A 17,009-nucleotide genomic window follows, 5' to 3' on the forward strand; every position below is an offset into this window, starting at 1 on the left:
TTCTTCACTCCTCCTGGTTTCATTATTCTCTCTTTCCTTCTCTCTGTGTGTCTCTGACTTTCACTGTGTTTCTGCTTGTCTCCATGTTTGTTCTATGTTACTGTCTTTCACTTTTAATTTCCCTATCTCTTTCTCCCTCTGTGCCTTGGTTCTGGACTTTCTCACTTTGTTTCTCTGTGTATCTCTGCACCCCTCCCTCTGTGTCCATATTTCTGACCTCTTTTTTGTGCCTCTGACTCTTATTCTCACTCTGTGTCTGTTCATGTCTTCTAGCTCTCTCTCATTCTGTCTCCCTTCCTTTGTCTGTCTCTTTCTCTCTCATTCTCTGTCTCTGCTTCTCTCCCACTTCTTTTTTCATCTCCATCATCTCCTGTTCTCTGTGTGTCTGTCTCCTTCTCCACCTCTATCTCTCCCAGGCAGTCTCTGTCTGTCGATCTGCTCCTCTTTTCTCCATTCCTCTCTCCAGACCTGGCAATGGGTGTCTCTGTCTCCCTCTTCTTCCATGTCTCCTTTTTTCCATGCCTGTCAGTCTCTGGTGATGCCTCCTCCCCTTTCCATCTCTCTGTCCTCTCTGTCTTACTCAGGCTTCATTACTCTGTGGCCTCCTCTCAGACCTCAATCCATCCCATTGCTCTCCTTTTCCCTTATTCTCACCTTCTCTTTCTCATTTCCATCACTTTTGCCCTTCTCTTTTCTGCGGTGTTTTTCTTTGTGTGTATTTCTGTCTCCATGTCTCTATTCCTGTCTCTTCCTAACTTTCTCTCCTTTCTGGGACCTCTTTCCTCTCTACCCTCTTTTGTTGTTGTTGTTGTTGCCTAATTTATTTGTTCTCCCTACCCTCCCTGTCTCTTAGCTCATTTTGGTTTGTTTGGCTGTCTGTCTGACTGTCCCTGCCTTGGGCTATCTGTGTCTGCCTGTTGTTTTGGATTTGACTTTATCCATCTGCCTGACTCTCCTGCTCTGATCCAATGAGCACTCTGTGTGTGTGTGTGTGTGTGTGTGTGTGTGTGTGACTGTCCTTCTGCCTGCCTAAGTCTCTCTCTTCTCTCTGTTCCCTTTCTCTCACTTCGCACCTCTACCTCCTTCTTTCTGTCACTCTTCTTCCTCTCCCCTCTTTTCTCTGTCACTCATCTGTTTCCTACTCTACGCATCTCTTTCTGTCTCTTCAACTCTCATTTCTTCTCTTTATCTCTCTCTTTTTCTCCCCCATCTATCTCTTTCTTCTCTATTTATCTCTTCTATCTCTGTCTTCCAGTTCTTGTTTCTATCTCCATCCCTGTGTCTCCATATGCTTTTCTCACTTGGCATTCTCTTCCTTGTCTCCCTTCACACACACTTTTAGCCTCCCACCTTTCTTCCTCACTGGTTCCTACTTTCACATGACTGAGGCTTCTGTTTCTCACTCAAATGACCCCTGCCTTCCTCTTGGTCTCCCACCTTCAGGGACCTTTAAGCCAGCCATTTATAAGTTCTGACCCAGAATTATAAAACACAAATTCACAGAGCTCAAACAGCTAGTCCTTAGAATTGATCTAGTTGTTTGGTTTTTTTTACACATGGGGAAACTGAGGCCCAGAGAGGGAGAGGCACTTGTCCAAGGTCACAAGGTAAGTCAGGGTTGGGACTAGAGGTGTAACAGGTTTTCTTCCTGACTCCTAGTCTGGGACTGTGGTCACTCCAGGAGCTGCCCAAAGTATCTTTAGTGATCTTCTCTTCCCCCTTCCCCCTCCCCATCCAAATCTCCCCAGGTAACCCAAAGCTTCTCAAGGTAGTGGTAGTGAAATGACTGGGAGTCAAGACACCTGGGTTCCTGTAATTTTGGGAAAGTCTAGTAGTAAACATTCTAAAAATAGTAATGATCAAACCGTAATAATGACATTTTTATGCAGCACTTTATTGTTTACAAAGCATTTCTGTGTGTAATTTCATTGGATAACTTCCTCTGTCTGGGCCTCAATTTCTCCACCTGTATATGAGGGGGCTGGAGCAGATAATCTTTAAAGGACTCGTCAGCTTAGACATTCTCTGTTCTAAGGTCCCTCCCAGTTCTGAAGTCCCTACATCCTCTGAAATGATATGGTCTGTGTTCTTAGGTTCTTTTCAGTCCTCACAGTTTATGTGTTTTAGTCTTATGCCCTTCCCATTTCAGACACCTGGGTTATAAGGTCCATCCCCAGCTTTGGCAGTATCTGTTCCTCAAACCTTCCTGGCGCTGACATTCTGTTTTCTGTGTATTTTCCATGTATGACATTCTATATTCTAACATCTCCTCCAACTCAGATATTGTCTATTTTAAGGTCTTGTCCATGTCTGCCACTCTGCTCTCCAGCTCTGACAGTCTCTATGTAATCTAAGGTTCCTATGATCTCTGAAATTGTATGTTCCATATTCTTACATCCTTTCTAGGTAGGACATTCTATGGTCTGTATACTAAGGTCGTTTCTGTCTCAGATGTTTTATGTTCTATGGTCCAAACCTAGCTCTGACAGTCTTTGTTCCTAGATCCTTTCCAGGCCTGACATCTTGTATTCTAAATTGTCTCCCAGCTCTGACACTATATGTTCTGAGGTCTGACATTCTCTGTTCTAAGGTCCTTCCCAGCCCTGACATTCCATTTTCTTTTTTTTTTAACAGAAAAAATTTATTGCTTTAATTTAAAAATATTATTTATTAATTTAAACATTCTTTTCTTTTTAAAACTTGAATTCCAAATTCTCTCCCTCCCTCCCACCCCTTTCCCAACCCACTGAGAAGGCAACCAATATGATATTAATTATACATATGAAATCTTTTCCATAGTAGCCATTTTTTTTAAAAGCAAGAAAAATAAAAGTGAGAAAATTATACTTAAATTTGCACTTAGAGTTCACCAATTCTCTCTCAGGAGATGAATAGCATTTTTTCATCCTAAGTCCTTTGGAACTGACATTCTGTGTTCTAAGGTTCCTCCAAGCTTTGACATTCCATATTCTAAGGTCTGGCTCCCAGCTCTGCATTCCTTGTTCTAAGGTCTTTTCCAGCTGTGTCATTCTATGTCCTAAGGTTTCTCCTGTCTTTGGCATTCTCTGCCTTATGGCCTAAAAGCTCCCTCATCCCCAAGTTCTAACACTCTCTGAGTTATAGGTTTGGTAGGAGAGGAGTGGGAGAGAAATTCAGAGCATCCTGGCTCTCCCATCAGAAATCTTCTACTCTCCTTCTGTTGACCTAAACCTCGTGTTAGATTAACTGATGAAACTATTTCCCACCAAATTATGGTGGGGCTGTGCAACATCCCATTCTGGCACTACAGTTGATATGAGGTAGTGATCTGCTAGAAATTGGCCAGAGGAGGTCAAATGGGGTGTTGAGAGGGCTGGAGACCATGAGGTGTAAAGATAGGAGGAAACTCAAGGGCACCATGAAAGTTGTCTTCAAATACCTGGAGGCTTGGCTTTCAGGGAATGGACTAAGCCAGTTCTTATTGGACAGAACAAAGAGCAATGGGTGGAAGCTATAGAATGGTAGCCTTTGGCTTGGCATATGGAAAACGTGAGCCCTGTCCTCCAGTGGAACGGTCTGGAATAGAATGACGTACAGAGGTGGTGAGGTCCCTATTGTTGGAGGTCACTGGGATAATACATTTAGAGGGAGAAGGGATCTTAGAAGGACATTTAGTCATTACCCCTCATTTTACAGATAAGGAAACTGAGGCCCAGAGAGGTTAAGGGACTTGCCCAAGATCACAAAAGTATAAGGGACAGAACCAAGGGTTTAGACTCTGGTCCTCAAGCAGAGACTGGGAAGTCTTGTTTTCTCATCTTCTCGACGGATTGGGACTCAGTGCCTTCTAGGTGCCTTCCAGCTTTGACGATCCGTTTCTATGAATGACCTAAAGGCTCACCTCTTCCCTGGGGGAGTGTATCTTTCCTCAGTTGCTGGTTAACCTCAGTATCTTTCTGATTGGAGGGAATGGGGGAGGGTGTATGTAGGGGTGGGGTGGGAACGGAACAGAGGATATTTATGAGAGGCAGTGGTAGGCAGAACCCGATACTGGATCGCGCCTCTGTCTGACACTATGTGAATCCTTGCTCTCCTGTGAGTCCCAGATTCCTCATCTGTGTAGTGGGGGGTTTGTACTAAATGGTCTCTAAGGTCCCTTCTTGTCTTGAGAGCCTGCCACTCTGATTCTAGTTTCCCACCTCCCCCCAGGACACCAGAATAGGAGTCAAATAAATCCCTTTGGAAAGGTTGCCAACTCCTGTGTCTTGTCTCCTTTCGCTGTCTCTCCCTCCTCTTTTCCTCTTTCCTTTTCTTCTTCTGTCAATCTCTCCTTCTGAATCTCTGTCCCTCTTTCCCTCTATATCTCTCCCTGATGTCTCTCAGTCTCTTACTCTGTCTCTCTGTGTGTCTCTCTCTCCCTCTCCCCCCTCTTCCTTTCCATCTTTTCCTCTGATTCTTCCCTTCTTCATCTTTGTCACCTTTGTGTTTTCCACTTCTTATGATCCTCTCTCTCTCTCTCTCTCTCTCTCTCTCTCTCTCTCTCCCTCCCTCCCTCCCCTCTCCCCCTCCCTCTCTCCATCCCCCACTCCCCCCCCCACAATCCCAGTTGTCAGGCCCCAGCCCCCTGGGATTGTGGGAAAGCTGGACGTCAGGGGCGGGGAGGTGGCAGGGATCTGGGCTGGGATATCGTTGCCTGGTGACCGCTGCATCCTCTCTAGCCACCTCCTGTTGCCTGGTGACAGGCGCCTGCCCAGAGATAGGGGTGGGGGCTGATTCCTGGCCCCGATTCTGATTCCAGGGTGGGGATAGCCTCTCTGTGACCCCATCCTCCAAGGCCCTCTTCTTATGGGACTCTGAACTCCCCCACACTTGAGGCAGTTTTCCTGGTCTGTTAGCTGCCCCCTCCAGTGGTACTGTGAGGACTGGGAGCTTCTGGACCCCTCTCCAGCTCCTCCCCTGCCCCAATTCCTTTGGGCTGTAAGTTTTCCCCAAAAGTGACCCTGGGCTGAAAGCTCTCCCCTCCTCCAATCTAGCAATGCTCTTGGGCTGTGAGCTCTATTCCAACACCTCATCCGAACCTCCTCAGGGCTCCTTCTTTAGCAGGGCCCCAGGGGCCATGAGCTCCCCCTTTCAGCAGGGCCCCAGGACCTGGGAGCTCTGCTTGCCTTCCCAGCAGTCCTTTCTGGCTGTGAGCTTCCTTCTAGCAATGGGTCCCTGAGTCCTGTCCCCTTCCTACCCCCAACAGGGTCCCAGGACTGTGAACTGTCCACCAGCAATGTTCTGGGATAGAGTGCCCCTGGGCCCATGAGCTCCCTGCCCTCAGACAGACTTCCAGGCTCTCCTCTTCTCCCTCTATAGTAGCCCAAAGCTAAGGCTTTTCCCCTAGAAGCATCCACCTGTGAGCGTCCCTCTGCAGTGCCCTGGGCCGTTAGCTGGGCTCAGTAGACCTGGAAATGGGTTTCCTTTGCAGGTGGTGCGTGGGGGCCTCGGGCAGCAGCTTCTCCATGAGGAGGGGAAGAAGATGCCGGCGGAGCTGCTGCTACTGCTGATTGTCGCCTTTGCCCACCCCAGTGGTCAGGTGCTGTCCTCCCTGCGCATGGGTGAGGCCTCCCCCACAGAGACCCCAGAGTCCTCATGCCTCAGGTCTTGCCCCACAAGGACGCTTGTGCATCCTCCCTCCCTGCCCTCTCACAGACCCGGGCATTCCAATCCCCTGGGCCATGGGCTTCGGGCCTGATCCCTTGCCTTTCAGTGACCCACGTGTGCTTATCGACAAGTTCCCCCTCCCTCAGGTCCCCAAGCATCCTGACCCTCAGGGACTCAGGAGCCCTGATCTCCCGGTCCTTGGTCTCAACGTCCCCAGGATCCCTAATGCCCCCAGCCCTGACCACCAGAGACCCAGGTGTACATGTCTTTCAGTCCTTCCCCCTCTGAGACTCAGAAGCCTTCATCTACCAGTTCTTGGTGCTGAAGGATCCAGGAGTCCTCATCCCCCATTCCCTGCCTCTACAGGGACTTAGGCATCCTGATCCCTGAGGGCTGCCTCCCTCAGGGGCCTCTGGTCTCCCAGCCTCTTATCCCCACAGCCGCTATCCTGGACGACCAGACTGTGTGTGGCCGGGGGAGAACGCCTGGCCCTGGCCCTTGCCCGGGAACAGATCAACGGGATCATCGAAGTCCCAGCCAAGGCCCGAGTGGAGGTGGACATCTTTGAGCTCCAGAGAGACAGTCAGTACGAGACCACGGACACCAGTGAGCGGGGCCAAGGACTGGGCCTGGGGCAGGGCACAGAGGGGCTTCCCCCAACCTGCAGAGGAGACAAGGGCCCCAGGCCTGCTCTCTCTTTGTCCCTCACTCTCCCCTCTCCCTTAGGCCTCCTCACTTCTCTCGTTTCTTTCCCCTCTACCTCTCAGTCTCTCTCTCCCTCAACTTTTACCATTGAGTCCCCTTTTGGCCAGTTATCCATTGAAAATGCAGATCAAATTGAGGGGGAGAGGGACTCAGTCTCTGGGTTGAAGGGACAGCCCAAGGAACCATCCAAGGGTCCCAGAGAGGACAATCAATGGGTCTGAATGGCCCCCAGCAACAGTCTGAACTTGACAGTCAGCACTTCACCTGGGTACCAAGACTTAGTTTCTTTGTCCTTGGCCCAGGGATCTCAGAGCAGAGAAGGCTAAGGGAGGGCCGAGGCTCCACTTGAAGTGGGGAGGGGGCAGGGTTTGGGGCCTGTGTCTGATGGGAGGTTCCCTTTCTACCCTCTGAAGTGTGCCAGATCCTGCCCAAGGGGGTCGTGTCCGTCCTAGGACCCTCCTCCAGCCCAGCTTCAGCTTCTATCGTCAGCCACATCTGTGGGGAGAAGGAGGTAAGGGTCAGTGGGGCAGCTGGGAGCCAAGGGGACAGGGCTGAGTAGGGAGGGATACAGACCTTTCTCTGTGCCCTTCTCCAGATCCCCCACATTAAGGTGGGCCCAGAGGAGACACCCCGACTCCAGTACCTTCGATTTGCTTCTGTCAGTCTCTACCCCAGCAACGAGGACGTCAGCCTTGCTGTCTCCCGAATCCTTAAGTCCTTCAATTATCCCTCAGCCAGCCTCATCTGTGCCAAGGCGGAGTGTGAGGGAGGGGACACTGCCATGGGGGACCCAGCCCCTCTTTGGGCATCCCTGCTTTTGTTTCCTCAGTTTCCTCTCTTTGTTGGTGTGAGCTCTAGTTCCCATTCCCCCGGGCACTCAGGTGTCCGGGTTCTCAGTCTGTCCTCTACCCTGACCCTTCTCTCCCATCCTCAGCATCTCTCCCAGTCTCCAGGAGTCTAACCCCAAACCTGCTCCCTTTCTTCCCTAGGCCTGCTGAGATTGGAGGAGCTGGTTCGAGGCTTCCTGATCTCCAAGGAGACTTTGTCAGTTCGGATGCTTGATGAAAGCCGGGACCCCACACCTCTGCTCAAAGAAATTCGGGACGACAAGGTCTCCACCATCATCATCGATGCCAATGCCTCCATCTCCCATCTCATCCTCAAGAAGGTCTGTGTCACCCTCCCCCTAACTTCCAGCTTTCTCCCCTCTGACCCCAGCCTTTAGACTCTGGTCTTCTGAACTCAGAGCCATGACTACTATGCTAAAAAAGAAAAAAGACTCAGATTGAGAGGTCGGGAGACCAGGGTTGTGCTTCTGGCTTGACCACTGATATATGTCACTCTCCCTTTCTAAATCTCATTTGCCTCACCCTTGGTACAGGGAAAATGATGCCTACTGTCCCCTTCCTCCCACGGCTGACATAAACATGAAATCACCAATGTGAAAGACAGGGCAGAAAACTGATAAGGATGAATTGAGGTGGGGAACAGACTGAGGAAGACCCAGAGAAGGGTGACTGGTGGACAGAAAAAGGGAAGACTGAGAAACAGAAAGGAAGGAGGCGGCAGGATAGAGAGGGACAGACAGAGAAATAGGGAGATCGTGTGTGACCCCATGACCTTTGGAAGAATGTGAAGAGCACGGGAGGGGAAGGGGAAATGTCCGTAATTTCAAAAATGGAATAGAATACTCAGTGAATTATTGACCAGTGCTTTTGATTTCAGTTTCTGGTCATATCCTGGGATGTTTTGTTAAAGGGATGGTTAGTTGTCCACCCAGAAAAGGAAGCAGTGATTAGTTAGGATGGTTTTGTGATGAACTTGTTTTTTTTTTTAATTGGTTTTCCAGACTGATAGGGGAATGGTGAATAATTTACTTTGATTTTAGCAAAATAGTTGATGAAGTCATGATATTTTTGAGGGCAAGATGGAGAGATGTGAGCTAGACGACAGCACAGGAAGCTAAGTGGTGCTAGAGCACAGTGTGCTGGATGTAGTATCAGGAAGACCTGAGTTCAAATTCTGCCCCAGACACTTATGACAATGGGCAAGTGACTCTCTCAGCCTCAGTGTTCCCATGTATAAAATGGAGATAATAATAGCACAGGGTTGTTGTGAGGATCAAATGAAATGATGTATGTAAAGCGCTTTGCAAACTCTAAAGCTTAATATAAAAGATAGCTAGTGATCCTTATGACAATCTATTCAGGTAAAATAAGGTATAGAGAGACAAGACTAAAGGCAGAGAAATTTAGAGAGTGTGGGATTCAGAACTGGCTGAAAGACTGGCACCCAAAAATAGCTATTGAGAGCTCAATGCCGGCTTGGAGGGAAGTCTCTAGTGAAGGCACCCAGCGATCTGTGCTTGCCACTGGGCTGTTTAATTTCTTTTTTTTTTTATCCATTAATGTTCTGAACTCATAAGTGGCATCCTCATTCAGTTTGCAGAAGACTCAAAGCTAGAAGGGGTAGCTAAATGAATAGGATCCAAAAAGATTGAAGCAGATTAGAATAATGGGTTTAATTTAATAAAATTTAATTTAATCAATATGATAAGAATAGTAATAATAGCTAACATTCATATGACACTTCACGGTTTGCAAAGTACTTTGCAAATAAAATCTCATTTGATCCTCACAACAAGCCTGGGGAGGTAGGAGGTATATTATCTCCATTTTACAGATGAAAAAACTGAGGCAGATAGAGGTTAAGTGACTTGCCCAGGTTCACAATCTAGAAAGTGTCTGAGTGGGTCTTCAAACTCTAGGTCCAAGACTCCAGCACAAACTGTGGCTAGATAACAACAGTCTTCGTGATTAAGGGATTTTAGCATCCAAAAAGGCAAATGAAAGTCCAAAGGGCTCAGTTCTGGGCACCACATTGTAGGAAAGACATTGACAGACTGAGCCATCTAGGGAAAGGTTGGGATAGTGAAAGTCCTGCAGAACAGAGGTGCCAAACGCACCTCCAGCAGTGGCTTTGCAGAACTCCAACCTTCCTGAGGTGCGCAGAAGCAGATTAAAATGTAATTGGGAAACATTTAACAAAGTAAATAAAAATACGATAGAACAAAGAAATGTTAATACGTGGTTTTCTAAGTCAATACGCGGCCTGCAGGGATCCTTATATAAGATTCTCCATTTCTATTTGAGTTTGAGGGAAGTGAAAGCTGGGGTGGGAATGGGGGTCTGGGGGTAGCCGCCATCACTGCCTGGAGGGATTGTCCTGTAGAAGATAGATTGTAGACTTCCTCTTTGGCCCCAGAGGGGAGAGTCAGAAGCAGTGGGTGGAGACTGTTGTGATTGATTTGGGCTGGATGGGAGGAAAAGTTTCTAAACAATCTGAGCTGTTCTCAAGTGGATTCCCTGTCACTGGAGGTCTGCCAGGAGAAGCTGAATGGTCACTTAATGGGAACTGAGAGAATCCTTGGTCAGCAGTGGGTTAGGTTGGATGGCCTTAGAGGTCCCTTCTGATTCGGAGATGCTGGTATTCTGTGGAGAAGGACACTGACGGATCTAGAGGGAAAGACTGAGGGAGACGAAGGAGGGAATGCTGAGAGACAGAGAGTGGAGACAGAGGAGGAAAGAGAAAGGGAGGTTGGCAGACAGGTAGAATGAGGCACAGTGAGGAAAGAATGAGGGTTAAAAGGGAGGCAGAGACAGAAAAAAAGAGACAGAGGAGGAGAAGCTGAGAGAGAAGGGGGAGATTGAGGGACAAAGAGGAGGACAAGAGACAGGAAGACTAAGAGATAGAAAAAGGGGGGGACAGAAAGGGAAGACAGGAATAACAGGAAGGGGAGCAGACGAAGGAGACTAAGGGAAAGAGCTGGGGTACAGAGGGGAACAAAGGGGAAGAAAGGAAGGAGAAGGAAAGACGTAAAGGAGAAGAGACTGAAGTACAAAGAGAAGGGGTGATGGGAACAGAGGGAGGAAGATATTGAGGGACAGAGGAGTAGCTGAGGGAGAGGGTGGGGAGACACGGACAGTGAGGGGGAGAGCTGGACCGCTTCAAACTGTAGAGCATTTGAGAAATTTGAAACAGGTGCAGATCTAAGTGCTGACCTTGGCTTTCTGGGATGGGGTAGAAGAAAGGTCTTTGTGAGTCCACCTGTGCCCCTTTGCCCTTAGCCTGCAGGCACTCTTTCTGCGTCTTCCCTAGGTGGTGTTTTTTGATCTTTGAAATTCTTCTTCCCTGTCCTAGCCTCCCCTTCCTTGGTCTCCCAGTATCAGAAGGGTGTGGGGAGTAGAGATGGGGACAGGCAGGGGAGAGAGAGCTTGCCTCGTGGGCCCCAGCACCATCTGTCTGTCACCCCCTGACCAATTCTGCCCGTCTTTTTGTATAGCTTTCTTTCTTGGCCTTTAAATCTGTGCCTATGTTCCTGTCTGGGTATTTCTCTCTAATTTGGTGGTTTCTCTGATTTTGTCTTTGGTTTTAATTCTTTCTGTGTCTCTGCTTTTGTCTCTCTCTTATTTTAAACCTCCATGTCTCTGCCCTTATTATCTGTCACCATATCTCTTTGTCGATGTGCATCTTTCTCTCTGTCTGTATCTTTTTTCTATTACTGTCTTTATATCTTCATCATTTTTGGTATCTCCATTTGTATGTCTCTCTCTATGTCTTTGTCTTCCCCCCCCGCCCCCGCCCCACTGTCTCTTTTGCCTCCAGGCCTCAGAGTTGGGGATGACTTCAGCGTTTTATAAATACATCCTCACAACCATGGTGAGTCCCCCTTTTATCCCCTGCCTTTGGCCACCTGCCTCTTCCCCTGACCCAGCATTTCTCAGCTATCTACCACGGCCCCTCAGTTTCTTCCTTCTATCCCAAACCTTGAGCATCCTCTCCCTGTCTTAGGTTTTGAGCCTGTATTTCCCTTTTCTGTGACTTCCAGACTCCCTGTCTCTAGGGCCTGAGCCTTCCTCTCCCTATCTAAGGTTCTGAGCCTCCCCTTCTCTGTCCCCAGGTCTTGAGTATCCCACCCTGAGTCTTGCCTCTCCCCATCTCAGGCTCTGAGCCTCCCTTCTCCTTGTCTCAGGCTCTGAGCCTTTCCTTCCCTGGGTCCTGATCCCCCACCCCCTCCCTGCTCCTAGGATTTCCCTATTCTTCATCTGGATGGCATTGTGGAGGACTCATCCAACATTCTGGGCTTCTCCATGTTCAACACGTCCCACCCCTTTTACCTGGAGTTTGTTCGGAGCCTCAACATGTCCTGGAGGGAGAACTGTGAGGCCAGCATGTACCCAGGTCCAGCGGTGAGCCTCTGTCTTCTCTGCTTCCTACACACACACACACACACACACACACACACACACACACCTGATACACAGACATGCATAACCAAGACAATTGCAGAAACATTCAGGTGCATTCATCCCCAACCCTTTTCTGTCTATTGCTGTTTCTCTATCTCTCCCTCCTTTCTTTCTCTCTCCTTTTGTCTTTCTGTCTTTCTGTCTCTCTGTCTCTGGCTATCTTTGTCTCCTCTGTGTGTCTCTCATCTATCTCTCTGTCTGTTCTCTCTCTCTCTCTCTCTCTCTCTCTCTCTCTCTCTCTCTCTCTCACACACACACACACACACACACACACACACACACACACACACACAATTCCTGAGGTATACACAGATACACCCAAATATAGAAAGAACCCAGCCTCATGAAATGCATGCATCCAAATGTATATATACACACACACACACACACACACACACACATATACACACACAGACACACACCATGGACACTCCAAGAAACGCAGAAATAACCCTCCCCTCTCCTTCAGTCTGTGGAACAGCTGGTCTGAAAGACCTGGGAAGAGAAAGACAGAAATATATAGAGAGAATATTTATTACAAGGTGCTTCCTGTCCTTTCCTTTTTCTAGTGGGGAGGGGATGTGGGAAGAAGAGAAAATAAACACTTGTTAATTAAACAAAATAAATTTTAATTTGAAAAAGATGGAGGCAGAGAGAAGGAGACCAGGATATGAAGCAAGGGAGGGAGAAAGAGGGACATTAAGATAAATAGAGGCCTGGAGACACAGGGATAGAGAGATATCAGGAGAGATAGAGATAGGGGGAGAGAGGGATTGAGGGATGGGGGAATGCAGGGATAGAGGCAGACAGAGCCAAGGAGACAGACAGACAAAAAGGAATGGGAGGAGAAGGATATGGAGTGATGGAGGCAGGAAGAGGCAGAGGCAGAGGGGATGACATAAGGAAAGACAGAGGAAGATGAAGAGAGAGAAAGGAGAATATAAGGAGGGAAAAGGGAGGCGGGGGGAGAGTGATGAAAGGAGGAAAGAAGAGATAAAGAGAGGGAGGAAGGAGGAAAAGAGAAGAATGAAAAAAGAGGCCCCGAAGGCCTCAGGTACGAGCAGTGGTTGGGGGCTTGGATCAGGCTTTGCCCTTGCTGAGCTCCCCTGCTCCTTTTTCTCCCTTCCCACTCCAGTTGTCTGCAGCCCTGATGTTTGATGCCGTGCATGTGGTTGTGAGTGCTGTGAGGGAGCTGAATCGAAGCCAGGAGATTGGCGTGAAACCCCTGGCCTGCACCTCCTCCAACATCTGGCCCCATGGGACCAGCCTCATGAACTACCTTCGAATGGTGAGCTGGCAGGCTGGGCACTAGGATGAGGCTGGGCTGGGGCTGAGAGGTAGGGAAGCCTGCTGGGTGCCCATCCCTGCTCCCTCTCTTTCCTGGCCTCAACTCTTATGTCTTGGGCTTTCTGGGTACTTCCTTTCTGTCTCTATGGGGGTATTTCTCTTCCATCTCTGTGTCTCTGTGTCTCTGTATCTCACTTTGGAGAGCTTTCTGTTTTTCTCCATCTGTATGTCTAATTTTGTCCATGAGGGACTCGTCTCCCTCTTGGCTTGTGTCTATCTTTGACACTGTCACTTCCTTCTGGACATTTCTGTTCTGTGGGCATCTTATGAATGTCTCTATATGTCTGGCTCTATGTTTCCTCCTCCCTCTGTACCTCTGTGGGCGAGGGGTGGGGATGGAGTATCTCTGTCATTTCTACCTTACTGTCTTGATCTGTCTGTCTCTCTGGGTCTAACTGCCTGCACCTTTCTGTCTCTATTTGTTTTCACTGTTTCTCTCTCCGTTTCTATGTTGATCTCTGTCTTCACCTTTCTATGCATCTTTCTGGGCTTCTGTTTCTTCTCTGTCTCTTGCCTTTCTTGTGGGTGTCTCTCTGTTTCTCTATCAATCTCTGTCCCTCTCATTTTTTTTTCTGCTTGGACTTTCCTATCCTGTTCCTCTGTCCATTTGTTTCTGAGTCTGCTTTCCTCTTCACCCATCACTCTTCTGGGTGTCCTTGTTTCTTCCTCTGGGCATCTCTCTACCCCTCCCACCTTCCACCTCTCTCTCTGTTTTGGTCTTTATATGTCTCTGTTTCTGTCTCTTCCTCTGGGTTTTCCTCTCCACCTCTTTTCCGCTCTCTTTGCCTCTTGGCATTTTTCTCTCACCACTGGTCCCTACCTTTCCATTGGTCTCTTACTCCTTCTCTGAACTGTTCCCTCCCTTTCTCTCCCTCTATTTCTCTTTCTGCCTGTGGGCATCTCTTTGTCCCCCTCTGGTTTCTGTTTCTCTGACTCTTCTTCTGGGTATATTTCTGTCTTTCTGTCTCCATTTGTCTCTATCTCTCCTGCCCTCCTCTGTTCTGCCCTCCGTGCCTGTCCCCTCCCCGACCTCCCCTCCCTGGCTAGGTAGAGTATGATGGGCTGACTGGGCGAGTTGAGTTCAACAGCAAAGGTCAACGAACCAACTACACCCTGAGGATCCTCGAGAAGTCCCGGGAGGGCCATCGGGAGGTGAGTGGGGCTGACCACTGAGCGTCTGGAGTTGGAAGGGTTGGAGGAGATGGATACTGGAATTCCCGGGAAGGGAGGAGCTAAAACTGGACGGCTGGGTCCTGAAGCAGCCGTGGACTTGGGACCCAGATGCCTGGGTCCCTGAAGATTTAGGGCTGGGGGTGGGATATGGGGGGGTGTTGGACACCTCTGCCTCCAAAAGTCAGGCTTGAGCCTGTCTCCTCCTTCCAGATCGGGGTGTGGTACTCCAATCGGACTCTGGCTATGAATGCCACCACTCTGGACATCAACCTGTCCCAGACCTTAGCCAACAAGACCCTTGTGGTCACCACCATCTTGGTAAGAGGCGAGGAGAGGGAGGGGACTTTGACTGGGGAGAAGCAGAATTTGGGACAGCCCAAACTTTAGATTTCTAGATAGGACTGCTCACCAAGGACCGTGGGGCACTCATGTCTACAAAACTGCAGAACTCCTTGGTGTCTCCAGCCAATTGCCCTGTGGAGAAAGGTCCTACCCTTGGGAGATGCAACCCAGACTTCGAGGCTCTTTCCTATTACTTCTCTGTGGCCTTTCCTCTTTATTTTTCTAAGCATCTCTAATTGGGTAATCTCTAATCCGTGACCACTAATCTTCAGTCCCTGATAACCTATTTTGAATCCTTACTCTTTCTTGGGTCATTGATCTCTGAACCTTGATCCCAGTTCCTTGACCCCCTGATCCCAAGTTCTTGATTGATAATTGTGGGTTCTCCATTTCAGATCTTACACACTTTTATCTAATCCTTGATCTTGGAGCCTTGAGCTCTGACCATTCTTCACCCTTTCCTCTCCCTCTTCCTCAGGAGAACCCATATGTCATGCGAAGGCCCAACTTCCAGTCTCTGTCTGGAAATGAGCGGTTTGAGGGCTTTTGTGTGGACATGCTTCGAGAGCTGGCCGAGTTGCTCCGTTTTCGATTCCGACTTCGGCTAGTAGAAGATGGGCTGTATGGGGCACCAGAACCCAACGGCTCCTGGACTGGAATGGTTGGGGAACTCATTAACCGGGTATGGGGCAGGGGGAGCTCTTGGGCCCAAGGAGAGAGGGAAGGTGGACTAGTGATGAGGTAGAGCCCAGGGAGAGAGGGACAGAGAGTGAGAGAAAGAATGTTGAAGGTGGAAGGGACCTTAGAACAGAGAATGTTGGGTCTGGGAACATCAGGGCTGGGAGGGATCTTGATGATAGATCATTCAGTCCAATCTTCTCATTTTTAGAGGAGAAAATGACTCGACAAGGTTGCAGATAAGAGTGGGGAGGGTGTTCCAGGTGGGATGATGAGCCTGACAGAAGGGTAGAGTGTGACCTCAGAGGCCTTGAGTGCTAGGATGAGGAAGATGAATATTAAGGGACTCAAGAAGCCCTGGAAAGTCCCTGAATAAGGAGAGGATTGATCTGAAGCAAGCTGTAGGGAAGAGAATCCAGAGTCTGGGCCGGGTAGATGGGAGGTGAGACCAAAGATTTTAGGGGAGACTAGGCCAAGAATTCAGGCAGGAGGGGGAGCCAGAACTTATGTGGGAATATCTTCCTGGACTCCTAACAAGCTGCTCCTCCTCTTCTTCCCCACTCCCCCAATGAACATCTGAATCCTGGGTTGTTTCTCTTGGTCTCACATCGTATCTATCTCCCTCCCCCACATCCATTCCAAACTTTCCCTATCTCCTTATCTGTGTCTCTATCCCTATGTCTCTGTATATTTCTGTATTTCTGTTTCTTCATCTCTCGCTGAATATCTCTCTCTCTCTCTCTCTCTCTCTCTCTCTCTCTCTCTCTCTGTCCCCTGCCTCCACCTTCTGTCTCTGCCTGTCTGTCTGTCTGTCATCCCCACATCCCCAGCAGAAGGCAGACCTGGCAGTGGCTGCGTTCACAATCACAGCTGAGCGGGAGAAGGTCATAGACTTCTCTAAACCCTTCATGACTCTGGGGATCAGCATCCTCTACAGAGTGCACATGGTAAGGGTCCCTGAAGCCAGGTCACCAAGTGTCTGGGTTCCTGAGGAGGTGCAGACTTGGGGTTTGGGATGCTTGAGTTTCCTGGGGAATGGAAAGTAGAGGGTTTGGGAGCTGGGCATTTCACAGGATGTGTGCTTGGCGGGGTGGGGTGCTCAGAGATGAAGTCACCTGTATCCTTGAGGGAGTATGCACGAGGATCACTGACACCTGGCTTTCTCCCCCCTGCCCCAGGGTCGAAAGCCTGGCTACTTCTCCTTCCTCGATCCCTTCTCACCTGCTGTGTGGCTCTTCATGCTCTTGGCTTACCTGGCTGTTAGCTGTGTCCTTTTCCTGGCAGCCAGGTGAGGCCTGGATCCTGTTTCTGTATCTCTGTCTGCCTGGGCCTCCCTTTCTGTCTCTTGTCCTGGCCACAGGCTCTCTACATCTCTGTCCCTGCCCTGGTCCCTTCCCATCTCAGCAAGCACTACCTACCTCTTTCCTCCTCTCTGCCCCCCCACCCCATACAATTCCTCTGCCTGCACCCTGGTCTGTCTCAGTGCCTCCCAGTCCCTCCCTCTCTACCTCTGTCCTGACCTGGTTTCTTCTGCCTCTGCCTCTTCTCTTTATCTGTCTCTTCTTCTCTTTCCCCCTATGTCTTCCTCGATCTGATTTTTCCTCGTCTCTTTCTGTCAGTCCCTGCTCCCCACCTCTTTGTTCCTTTCTGTTCTTTTACTGTATTTTTCTTGTCAATCCATCTCTGTCATCTTTCTTTTTATTTTCCTCTTCTCTGTTCCTACCCTGATCAGTGCCTCCCTCTTCCTCATCTACATGCCCCAAGTCTCTGTCTCTGTTCCTATCCTTCTTCCTAAGCCTGCCCTGTCCCTCTCTCCTCCTATCTCCTTCC

General features: G+C 49.1%; 1 protein-coding gene across 1 annotated transcript in view; it reads left to right on the forward strand.

The window, feature by feature from the left end:
- The window catches only part of GRIK5 (glutamate ionotropic receptor kainate type subunit 5), a 37,222-nt gene that overhangs the window by 1,545 nt on the left and 18,668 nt on the right, over positions 1–17,009 (forward strand). Inside the window, 14 exon segments of the mRNA XM_021004204.2 lie at positions 5,450–5,579; positions 6,066–6,100; positions 6,102–6,231; positions 6,744–6,841; positions 6,926–7,091; positions 7,320–7,498; positions 10,996–11,049; positions 11,418–11,579; positions 12,775–12,927; positions 14,034–14,138; positions 14,370–14,477; positions 14,980–15,183; positions 16,013–16,126; positions 16,358–16,467. Coding sequence (XP_020859863.1) covers positions 5,501–5,579; positions 6,066–6,100; positions 6,102–6,231; positions 6,744–6,841; positions 6,926–7,091; positions 7,320–7,498; positions 10,996–11,049; positions 11,418–11,579; positions 12,775–12,927; positions 14,034–14,138; positions 14,370–14,477; positions 14,980–15,183; positions 16,013–16,126; positions 16,358–16,467 — 1,697 coding nt within the window. The 5' untranslated portion in view covers positions 5,450–5,500.

This window comes from Phascolarctos cinereus, unplaced genomic scaffold (genome assembly GCF_003287225.1).
Source record: "Phascolarctos cinereus isolate Bilbo 61053 unplaced genomic scaffold, phaCin_HiC Scaffold_726;HRSCAF=1367, whole genome shotgun sequence".
In the NCBI taxonomy this organism is placed as follows: domain Eukaryota; kingdom Metazoa; phylum Chordata; class Mammalia; order Diprotodontia; family Phascolarctidae; genus Phascolarctos; species Phascolarctos cinereus.